This window comes from Cololabis saira, chromosome 15 (genome assembly GCF_033807715.1).
Source record: "Cololabis saira isolate AMF1-May2022 chromosome 15, fColSai1.1, whole genome shotgun sequence".
In the NCBI taxonomy this organism is placed as follows: Eukaryota; Metazoa; Chordata; class Actinopteri; order Beloniformes; family Belonidae; genus Cololabis; species Cololabis saira.
Window position 1 is genome coordinate 35714848 of NC_084601.1, and position 12444 is coordinate 35727291.

Genomic DNA, 12444 nt, shown 5'->3' on the forward strand with positions numbered 1-12444 from the left:
GTGAAGTATGTGGATGTTCAGATGCAAACTAATGTTTCCTCAAAGGGATTTTGTAAATTGAAATGTTAAATAAAGTTAAAAAAAAAAGAAAAAGTGGGTGGATCTTTTGTTGTCGCCGGTTGCCATGGTGAATCGTCGAATAGGGGCTCAATTGATGCTGGCTTTTTATAGGCGCACGCGCTTAACTCCAGGTGAAACTACTTAGAGTTGAGTAAATTAACTCTAAACCGCTGTTCTGGAACCGAAAACTCAGAGTTTCCGATCTCAGAATAGATCAACTAAGAGTTCAGGATTAGACTCAGAGTTTGTTGAACCTGCTTTGTGAAACGGACCCCTGGTCTCCTGATCATCAAACGTCCTGCTCGGTTCCTGTACCCAGGAAGTCGTCACTATGGGACCTTGAAGACTATGGACCAGTGGCCTCACATCTCATGTGATAAAGGTTCTGGAGAGACGGGTCTAAGCCACCGGAGGCCACAGCTGAAGTCGGTTCTGGATCCCTACAGTTTCCTTTTAGCTCCATCTAGGAGTTGAAGACTGTCATGTACCTGCAGCAACGAGCTCATTTGCACCTGCATGGAGGAGGAATCACTGTGATAATCTCCTTCTTTGATTCCTGCAGTGCTTTTAACAGCATCCAGCTGCTGCTGGGTGAGAAGCTGCAGGTGATGGGTGTCAGCAGCTCGGTGATCTCCTGGAGGACTGAATACCTGACAGGCAGCACACAGTTTGTCCGTCTGGGCAGTGTTCTGTCTGATGTGGTGGTTAGTGATGCTGGAGCTCCTCAGGGGACTGTGCTTTCTCCATTTCTCTTCACCTTGTAACACCAATGACTTTCAGTCCAACACTGAGTCATGCCACCTACAGAAACTCTGGGATGACTCTGCTGTTGTCGGGCGTATAAGAGGGGGAGTACAGGGAACTGGTGGACAGATTCCTGGATTGGACTGAACTGAATCACCTGAAGCTAAATGTCTGCAAGACCAGAGAAATGGTGATCAACTTCAGCAGGAAGAAAAAGCCTGCAGATGTTACCGGCCTCAGGTCTAGGGGTGTCTGGCAGCAAACACTCTTCTGAATGGTACTGGAAGGAGAGCAGGAAACAGGTAGCTGTTGTCAGTTGCTCAAATGCAGATTTAATCTGGTCTGCCATGCCCCGCACTTGAGCTTGATCCATCCCCCCATTACCCATCCTACATCCTCCCTCTAGTGGACACAGACTGACACAATATTTATTAGAACAGAAGAATGAGAGTAAATTAGAATAATGAATGAAATGTGTTCTCTATTTTTAAATTGGTTGAATAGCTGAATCTCCAAAAAATTAGGGGGTGTCTGCTTTTATAAAACTATAATTTGAGGCGCCTTTTCCAACTCTCTAAATTAACAGATTGACAATTACACGACTTAAAAAAAAAACACTGCAGCATTTTCCAGATCCAGATGTGGGCTGTGTTGCTATGGTGTGGAAACCTCTCTGATAAGAGGGAGAGAGTTCTGATAGCAGGAATTAAAAATGTTGGATTGATGGATATTTGTTGTCTGAGATTGGTGGCTCAATCCTTTTTTAGAGCACATTTTACTTTTGTATAGTCTGAACATTTGTACTTCTGAAATGTAAGGAACGTTCTTTAAGTCCAGAATGAAGTTTTAAGCTGCTGCAGGACTTGGAAGTCTTACAAATGTGACTAATGATAACTTCCCAGGACAGCTAAATTAATTTTATTCACAAAGTAATCTCAGAGTCTAGTAGCATCTCCTCAGTACACGTGAACACATGTTATTTGTGAATTTGTGTTCAATTGAAATACTAAAAAAAAGTTTTAGGCAAATTCTATACACAGGAAAATCCCCCAAATTTAATTATTGACTACAGACATATTCTGATTCAAAGAATTGATAGATGATTCAGTCTCGAAATCAGAAATAATTCACAAAAAGAGAGATAACAATTCTCTGCTGGAGTCAGTGGGAACATTTCCATAGAAGCACTTTGCATCAGCAGCACCACGCTCCAGTGATCTGGGAGAGTTTATAGTCCTGACACTTGAACTCTGGATGACTGACAGCTGTCCTTCATGACAACAGAAGACACAGAAATCCTCCTCATCAAAAACATGACTCTGATCTGCGTCCTCATCTGGACTCTCCTCTGCTGCTGCTTCACAGGTAAAGTCCAGAGAATCCAACTCCTCTCCTCTATGAACATCTGTCCCTCTGAAATGAAGCTGACAAAACCATGAAGCTGTTTTCTGTTTGTGTCTCTGTTTCCTCAGAGTCCAGAGGTCAGGTCACAGTGACTCAGCCTGGATCAGTGACTTCTGCTCTGGGAGGCTCCGTCACCATCAGATGTAAAGTTGATCCAAAAGTTCATATTGGGACTTCAAGTGGTAAACACTACTTGCACTGGTACCAAAAAAGACATGGGGAAACTCCACAATTGTTAATTTCTCGAGCTGATGAGCGGCAATCAGGAACACCAAGTCGTTTTACAGGCAGTGGATCAAACTCTGACTTCACTCTGACCATCAGTGGAGTTCAGGCTGAAGATGCAGCAGTTTATTACTGTCAAAGTTATCATGAACCCAACGGGAAAAGTGTGTTCACACAGTGAAAAACAGTCGTACAAAAACCTCCCTCAGTCAGACTGAACAGAAACTGAACTGACTGATACACTTCACTGAACACACACACACACACACACACACACACACACACACACACACACACACACACACACACACACACACACACACACACACACACACACACACGCTCACAAATAATACATTTTCATCAATATATTAATGATTACAGTTTCTTATTATCTTTAATTTACTTTACTTAATTTATGATTAGAAAGGTTTCTTTCTTCTTTTTTTTACCTGAATGGTGAAAGAGTGTGTGAGATACCAAGCTGCCCCCCCCCACTAGCTGGAACGTGGCCTTTGAGTTCCAGGTGGAAAAATAAATGACAGAAAGACGGTTTGCAGTTCAGAAAACATCTTTTCTCCTTTATATTCTACCAACAAACAGACATACCTAATTAAAGCGCTTCAGCAAAATAAGACAACCTAATACAATTCCCTATGATTACTCCAAACCTAAATAATACAAACCAGGAGAATCCCCAACGTGCAAAACTACAATAAATTAGTACGAATTAGCTCCACAACTTCCCCTGTTACACCTCGTGTCTTGGCCCCTCCACTAGTGGGAATAATATAAAAACCCTGTCCCACTGTGGAGACACATCCGTAATGGGACGTGGACAAGAGACAAACACAGAGAAGGTATCAAGGTAACTAACTGTACAAACCGGTTTATGGACACATGACACATGAAAGATGGAGGATGAAAAGTCTTTAATACAACACCATGTTGACAAAACTGAAAACAGAATCCCAACCATGACAGTGACCAGCACACATTGATGAAATAGAAGTCCAGGAGTTCATGAAGGGGAGAAGTGGACATGTTCACCTTCTCACAGAGTCATAAAAGTCTTTTTTGGAGAAGACTTAGGAAACGTATGTTTCCCATGAAAACATTTCATTAGAATTTGTCATCATTTATGACAAAGATACAACTGATTCATACTATTGTCTCCAATTTTGAGGTTCATGCTCAAGCAGATCAACTTTCAAGGACAACAGATTTTATTTGAAATATGTCAAGACATCAGAGAGGTGTATGGATATAAAAACTATTCATTTGATCTATAATGAACGTTGGATGAACTTACCTCCATCATGGCTGAATGTAAATTATGATCTTGTTTTTCCAATAAATTGTATTAGATATAATAAACTGCAGTATATGAGCTCAGAATTTCTTTCTTTAGCAGTTTTTCAGGTATAATACAATCTAAATCTTATTACTTTATGTATGTATTTTTGTATTTATTGTACCAACACACAATAACTATGGATTTCATGTAAAGAGACTGAAATCACCACAATGACCATAAATAACCTTGTTAATGAGTTTATTGTTTAAAGCCATCATCAATGCAACAAGAAGGAAAACATAATTGTTGAAACATTTAAGGAGAAAAAGAAACAGAGAGAGAGAGAAGTAGAAGAGTAAAAGCAGGTTGAGAGTCCCAGGGAGTCAGGTCAGGACTGGGAGCACTGGTCTCTCCTCAGGGTCTCTGAGACTGGAGTCTGGGAGCCCTGGGTGGCCTCACAGGTCACAGAGAGCGCCTTGGTCCACTGGTCTGCAGGGAGTCTCAGGGTGCTGCTCCAGCTGTAGTGGCCGTCCTCCTGCAGCACCCCGGGGCTCCTGCTCTCCTCCCAGCTGCTGCTGCTGCTGCTGCCGTCCACCTTCCAGGACAGACTCCAGTCTGAGGGGAAGCCCTTGTTGGCCAGACACATGAGTGTGGCCGTCCCCTGCTGCAGCTCCCCACTGGACAGGACTGTCAGGGAGGGACGGACATCACCTAGGAGACACCACTCAGGTTAGAGGACAGGAACCACCAACAACACACACTGGGACACCGTAACTGAGAGGTGAGTTTTGAACTGGAAGAAGTTTCTGTCAGATGTTTTCTGCTCCATCAGTCACTCAGAAACACATTGTTTCACTTCCTTTCAGAAACCTCTCATGCAGATCAGCACAGAGAATCATGATCATGTTTCAACTGAAATATGACAAATTCAAATAGTACCAAAACCTCAGTCTACAAACTCCAACTTATCATAAAAGTTTTTATCACAAAACTAAGCAACGATAAAAATAAGTGAAACAAAACTGAAAAAAAGAGATCAGAGGTTTTAAACATTTTGATCTGTCAATTTTACCCTGAATCTGTGCATGAAGTCTGAATTTCAAGTTATCACTGAACAACTCTTATGTTCGACATCTGATAACTTTTAGAGAAACAATTAAATTCCATCTTTCCTGGACATTAAATTGTTTAAAATTGTAATTCCACAGGAAGATTTTACTCAACATCTTAACTTGACTTCTGACTTAAACTACATTATATCAAATCAACAATACATACCTTATACTAAAACTACTGTTAAAATAGATAAACATAAGGTTTCAACAGTTTAAAGAAGAAATGTTGAAGGTAAGTAACAATATTTCTTTAAATTTAAACACAGTTTGAACTTACTTCCAACATCCAGTCTGGTTCCTCCACCAAACGTGAACCACAGTGATACAAACTGATGAAACCGTCGTACAAAAACCTCTGACTGCAGAGAGACACGCTCTCTGACTCTGCTACACTCAACTAAAGCTACAAACTCTGATATTGAATAAATTACAACAAATGAAACAAACACTTTAGTCCCTTTAGACCAACATGATATGTGAGATTTCTTTCTAAAGTCCTATTTGGAATAAAATGTGTATATCTTAATAAAGTAAAAAAGTCTCCAAAAACAAACCTAGCAGAAGGACACATAACAGCTCCTTGAAAGAAGAGACGAAAGGACAATAAAACTATGTCCTGAAATAAAGCATTATTTTAATATGAACTTACTTCCAACATCCAGTCTGGTTCCTCCACCAAACGTGTACCACAGTGATACAAACTGATGAAACAGTCGTACAAAAACCTCTGACTGCAGAGAGACACGCTCTCTGACTCTGAAACAAACAAACTCTACAAAACATGTCATTTTTTTCTATTCAACAGCTAATACCACAAATATGTATTTACACATGTAGCACATATCGAAACTCATTCTTATTTTCTAGGTCACATTGTTTTAATTGAAAACGTATTTTTCTTTTCACAGAAACAAACACTTTTCTTGAAAACCGTCCTAAAGTTTGTTACTTGTAGAAACTCCATACTCCTATGTGCAGAGCCGCCTTAACCTAATGTTAGGCCCTGGGGCTAAGAGGTTTTGTAGGCCCCCCATCCCCTCGACTTACATAGTCTTATTATAAAAAAATCATATTTTGATTAACGTATCACTGATCCCACTTGAGTATAAACACAAAATACACTTTTTATAACAACCACACACAGCAAACCAAGATGTGTGAAAGTTTACATATAATATAATTAACACACAGTAAAGCTGTATTTTTGGGATCACTTCCACTTTTTATCAGAACTGTAAAATACAGATTACTGCACTAAACTAAACCTGCATAAGGTCTGTGATGCAAATAAAGTTCCATGTTCAGGTTTAACCATAGACTGTAAAGAACCATATAACATATATTTAACAACATATATATTAACCTATAACAGCCCCCCCCCCCCTCCTTGTAGTGAGAACATAATCCACAGCAACCGACACAAATCCATTCATGTGTATGTGGTCCGCGGCGCAAGGACCACATTGATTGTGCTGCAGCTGGCCTCATCGCCGAAGAATCATGCAACTCTTCCTTCTTTTTGAAAAAAGACAGTAAATTCAACTGTCTTTTTGACATGTTTGCGTTGCTCGCTGCTGGCTCCCCAGATCCAGCAAATCTCCAAAGTTTTTTTGGTCAGGGGCGTGGTTTGCTGACCCTCTTGATCTTTTCATTGCATCAACAAATCTCCGACTCTTTCAAATGACGTTAAATCTTTATAAACAACATGAAATGCTTGGGATTTGTTCTGTAAATGAATTTATGCATATTATTATTTTTTATACATTAAAAAAAAACAAAAAAAACAAAACAAAAATAAATACGAGAGGTGCCGGATCTGCCCAAATAAGTCCCGGAACGCAGGGAGGCCAAAATCAAGAGGTGCCGGATCTTGTTCCGGCAGGATCCGGCACAAATTAACCCCTGGGTGTCGCCCTGTTGGGGGGTTCCCTCTCTCCGGCCCGTCTCCGGTCCCCCCCGCTGCCTCTGCAGCCCCTCTGGTCCTGGAGGGCCACATTCTTATGGGCGGGTGCACCTGCCCGCATCGGCGGCCGGGGTGGCTCTGTTTCTCCGGGCAGGCTGGCCCCTCGCCCGGTGGGGGTCGTTGGCCTGGAGGGTGAGGGCCTCCTGGCCGCATGTCCGGCCCGGACCGGGTGGCCGGGGTTTGCCTGGGTAGCGGTCCGCCGCCGTGGGATCCCTGGCTGTCTCTTCCCGGAGTCGTGGGAGCCCCGCCCGCGGGTCCCCTCGGCCCCCGCCGGAGGCGGGGGGGGGCTCGCTGGGGGTGGGTTTCATCCCGCCCTCTTCTCGCCCTCTGTGGGGTTTCTGGTGGCCTGTGTTTCGGGTTCAGATTGTGATTGGATCTCGAGACTCGAGACTTGGGATGGTTGCTGTTCGTGTTTCTGCCGGTTCCGTGCCGGTTTTGTGTCTGTTCTGTTTTTTTTTTTTGTTTTGTTGCAGATTTCCAGTGCTCGACGTGCGCCTCCATGTGTGTTCTCGCATGGTATTAACCATTAATATGTGTGCAGACAAGGTAAGGAAAAAAAAAAAAAGAAACAGAAAAGTCTGAGTGTGGCGACTCCACCGTAGCATCGACAGGTGTACGGATAAAGCTGGGTTAGAGGCCCGGGAATTGAGGCATCCAAAATCACTGACACATGGGGAATGAATGCACGGAGCGCAGGTGGAAGAAAAGTTTTCCGGCACTAGCTAGGTGAGAAAGTGAAGTAATCAATCTGCACCCTGATCACAGATCTATAACTTGAGTGTCTCCAGCCAAAGGATTACGCCCTAGGTTGGCAGGGTCTGGTACTCGGGACATAGCGTGCCATATCTCCAGACCGGCTCAAGTAGCATAAGAAAATAAGAAATTAACAAAGGGAAAAAACAGAAAAGTCTGAGTGTGGCGACTCCACTGTACCATCGACGGGTGTACGGATAAAGCTGGGTTAGAGACCTGGAAATTGAGGCATCCCAAATCACTGTTTACCTGCTGTACTCTACTGCCCTTACTTTTTAACAATTTGTGCTTTCTATTATTTTACCTCTTTTCTTATCATTTTATTTCATGACTTTTAGAGGTCGACAAAATTTAGAGCAAATTACTCCTGTTTGTCCAGGAGGGAAATAAGATAATGACTATTGTGGATTTAAAAATGTCAGATAATTGAAATCTGAACATTTCAGCACAGAAGGTTACAAATTCATTCAGAACCGTTTCCTTAATAATCTTAGAACTATGCATCAAATATTATAACCTCCTGCAGCAGAGAAAAGTTTAATCATCTTGTTCAAAAATGGCTTCATTGTATAAATGCTGAGTCAGCAATCTTTCCTACTCCAAAGAAATTAACTAATTAATAATTATTAAGATAATAAAAGAAAACATTCTGAAGAGTTAATCTGTATCAAATTTATTTAAACATATGTTGTAAAACTTTATACCTTCTTGATAGTGTGAACCTATTGATCTATTGACGATGATCATCATCATCATCATCAGAGTTATGAAGTGTCTGCTGGAGTCAGTGGGAACATTTCCATAGAAGCACTTTGCATCAGCAGCACCACGCTCCAGTGATCTGGGAGAGTTTATAGTCCTGACACTTGAACTCTGGATGACTGACAGCTGTCCTTCATGACAACAGAAGACACAGAAATCCTCCTCATCAAAAACATGACTCTGATCTGCGTCCTCATCTGGACTCTCCTCTGCTGCTGCTTCACAGGTAAAGTCCAGAGAATCCAACTCCTCTCCTCTATGAACATCTGTCCCTCTGAAATGAAGCTGACAAAACCATGAAGCTGTTTTCTGTTTGTGCCTCTGTTTCCTCAGAGTCCAGAGGTCAGGTCACAGTGACTCAGCCTGGATCAGTGACTTCTGCTCTGGGAGGCTCCGTCACCATCAGCTGTAAAACCAGCCAGAATGTTTATAACTCCAACAATTTAGCCTGGTACCAACAGAGAGATGGAGGAACTCCAAAACTGCTCTTTTATTATGTTGGTAGTCGAGTATCAGGAACACCAAGTCGTTTTACAGATGGTGGATCAAACTCTGACTTCACTCTGACCATCAGTGGAGTTCAGGCTGAAGATGCAGCAGTTTATTACTGTCAGAGTGCTCATCACATCAACAGTCAGTATGTGTTCACACAGTGAAAAACAGTCGTACAAAAACCTCCCTCAGTCAGACTGAACAGAAACTGAACTGACTGATACACTTCACTGAACACACACACACACACACACACACACACACACACACACACACACACACACACACACACACACACACACACACACACACACCCCCCCCACACACACAAACACACACAAACATAAACACACGCACAAATTCACAAATAATACATTTTAATTAATATATGAAAGGTATAGTCTGTGATCGTTCAAAAACATGTATTGTTATACTGGGTGAAATGGTCCTTCCATCCTGAGAGTAGCCATTAAATAATTTGTTCAGAAAAAGGAAAGAAAAATATCCGACCTCTCTGACAGCTTTAATCCTGTAAAAACTCTGACCAATCTGTTTTTTGCGCACCGAATGGCACGGATTGGTCAGAGGACCAGAGGCTTGGCAGGGGGGAAAGAACCACTCAGATGCCTTCATTTTAAGTCCCGCCCACGCTCCCCTCTGTCCCATGCGCGCACTCGTCACGTCTCTCTGCTTCCAGCCTGCCTCCAGCCCCCGTGTCCGCTTCCCACGGGTCCTCCTCGGCTCAGAGTGTCCCAGTGTAACGCCCTCCAGACCGACTGGCAACCGCGGCCCCTCGCCGCTCCCGGCTTCACTGCCGGCTCGCGGTCGGGCAGTCACGTCGAATGTAACGGCTCGCCCTGCTAAAAAGGCTAAAACAAGAAAGCCAAAGTGCGATTCTGCGGCGCAGGTTGTCCGCTACTGGGGGTCTGCTCCACGGACACCCATACGGACCCCATACGGACCCCATACGGACCGCATACGGACCCCATACGGACCCCATACGGACCCCATACGGACCCCATACGGACCCCATACGGACCCCATACGCCTCCATCCCCACGGACCCCCAGTATGGGGGTCCGTGGGGATGGAGGCGTCTCCATCCCGGCGAGGGCGTAGAGCGCCGGTGCGGGTGGCGGTGCGCACCATTCTTCGTTGGTGTAACGCGGAACGATAAATCAGCCTCACGGCGTACCCTATGCCGTAGGCTCTGGTTTGGTGTAACCATAAATCAGCCTTCAGTGTGTGCTCTGTGTGCTGTTCTGAACTTCTCTGTTGTGCTCATTTTGCTGGGACGTCGGTTCCCTCCGCCGAGACACAACTTTTGCAGTATGCTTTCATTGTTGTGTCTAAAAATGATGCGCAGTGCCCACCCAATCAGAAACGGTACAGATATTTTGTGATTTTTTTTTTATGTTTATAAAAAAATAAAAAAATTAAAAAATAAAGGATCCCCATAACTTTGATTGGGTGGGCAGGATGCACGTTTGGGTGGGCACAGCTCACCCATGCCCCCCCCTAAAACCGGCCTCGCTTACAGGTGAATGAGACATGCAGTTTTGTTGAAAATGTGCTGTCCAAAATGTCCTGGAAAACTCGACTCCTGCAAATGCGCGTTCCCCAAAGTTTGTGGGGGCGTGGCTTTGGACGGATCGCTGACGGGAGGGGGAGGAGGGGGCGGGGCTTAGAGGAGGTGCCACTTTCAAATCTTGCTAGCTCTCCAAAATCAAAGACTACACTTTGGGGGCACGGTGGCGCAGCTGGTAGTGCAGCCGTCTCACAGCAAGAAGGTCCTGGGTTCGATTCCTGCCGGGGACGCTGTGGCTGCTGAAGTGCGTGTTAGTTCCCCCATCAATTCAGTGGTGGGGTTGCTGAAAGGATCTTTCTGTGTGGAGTTTGCATGTTCTCCCCGTGTTCCCTTGGGTAGCAATGTGAGCTACCCTCACAAAAACATGCAACAGTCCTGGGCTACACATGCCCCCTCTGGCCAACCGGGGCACCAGATGGGGTGAGGAGGATCCAACATTTCTTTTTTCTTCTTTTTTTTACCTGTATATATACATATATATATATATATATATATATATATATATATATATATATATATATATATATATATATATATATATCCCTAATTGGCCATTCTGCTGAGGTTGTGGGCAGGTCGTCAGCCCAATTGGCCTCACCTGTGTGTTTTTGTGAGCCAGTGTATTACTAACTCTCTAGCGCTGCAGTGTCTTGCTGCTCCCAGACCTGGACTTGGTTCCGGGTTTCCACCTGCCATGGGGAACTAAGTAAGAAGAACGCACCCACGCATGCACACACACACAAAAAAATTCAACTAGGTTTCAGGTTAACTTTATGTATTTTTGTATTTAAAATGTATTCCAACACTCATGTGTTCATCTTCTCTCATTTTGTTCATGTTTGTTTCTACCAGATTTTCCACCAGAATGAACACGAGTCATTCTGGGACGGTTAGATCAGTAAAGCTTAGTAATGACCTTTGACCTCAGCTTCAGAAAGTCTTGATAGTGACATGACTCCCTAGTTAGTAGTGACTGGTTTATAACAGAGAGGTTTTACGTTCACATACACTCCTCTCCAGGCTTCATTCTGTCTTCATCTTGTGTTTCATTCTTTTATTACAGGGTCCGTACCTACTTTACAGAGCAAGCTAAAGACTCAGCTCTTTCAGGATCATTTCTGCATTTAGTAAACTTCTCTGCTCATCAGATTGAGTTACATTTGTCCAGCACTTTGCAGGACTCAGCACTGAGAAGGCTGCATGCACTTATGAGGAGATGATCGTATGTTGCTGTCTTTTAAGACGTATAAAGCGACTGTTGTGTTGGGTGGGAAGGGAACACTGCAACAACAAAGAAACAAAAAAACCCTAGCACTGGCATGACAGCATCTGTATCCAACTGGACTCACAACAGTCTGACCAGCACTGATCCAGCTGGACCCTCCTGTGTGATTTCCTGCTTGTGTTTCTGCAAAATGACAGTAGTATTAGTAGTAGTAGTAGTAGTAATAGTATTAACAAACTGTGTCCATCTCTGCCTCGTTAAACATCACACAACCACCAGACTTGTGGATGTTAAAAGATAAAGAAATACTATAATACAATAATGAAAATATTAATAAAATGTAGCTGCTTCTTTAATCCTGCCAGTGTCTCATAACCTCCATGTCCAAGTTCAGGTCCTCTCGTTTGTTTTTGTGGGTTTATTCTGGAGATTGCAGCTCAGTGGTGGAGCCAATATTTACAGGGAACAACTACTCATACATGATTGAACACAATGCTTTTTGTCAGATTCTGATACAAGTAATTAATCACAACTTGTTCCAACACTATTAAAAAAGAAAGAAAAAATTGTGAAATTTTTATTTATTTTTCCTGTACTGAGAGAAACAAACAGTATTTGAGCAACTCCTATCAGACAAATGTTAATTTCCATGTGAGTTGTAGTTGATTAATAATTAGCTTAATAATTAGCTGCTACTTCTTAGTTTAGTATTTATGAGTACATTTTCTTTCACACATAAAGGACAACAAAAATGCAAACTTGTGACTATCCAACAAATAAAAGACCCACTCGAGGATCATCCATGATCCGACTCCA

At 43.1% G+C, this 12444-nt stretch overlaps 2 gene segments (V, D, J or C); one reads left to right on the plus strand and one right to left on the minus strand.

Moving 5' to 3' along the window:
• Positions 1-4067: 4067 nt before the first annotated feature.
• The window catches only part of LOC133460716 (Ig kappa chain V-III region MOPC 63-like), a 34194-nt gene continuing 25817 nt past the window's right edge, over positions 4068-12444 (minus strand). Inside the window, 2 exon segments of the V gene segment in view lie at positions 4068-4441; positions 5495-5536. Coding sequence covers positions 4119-4441; positions 5495-5536 — 365 coding nt within the window.
• LOC133460717 (Ig kappa chain V-III region MOPC 63-like) overlaps positions 8498-12444 on the plus strand; it is a 57393-nt gene continuing 53446 nt past the window's right edge. The window contains 2 exon segments of the V gene segment in view: positions 8498-8549; positions 8657-8956. Coding sequence covers positions 8498-8549; positions 8657-8956 — 352 coding nt within the window.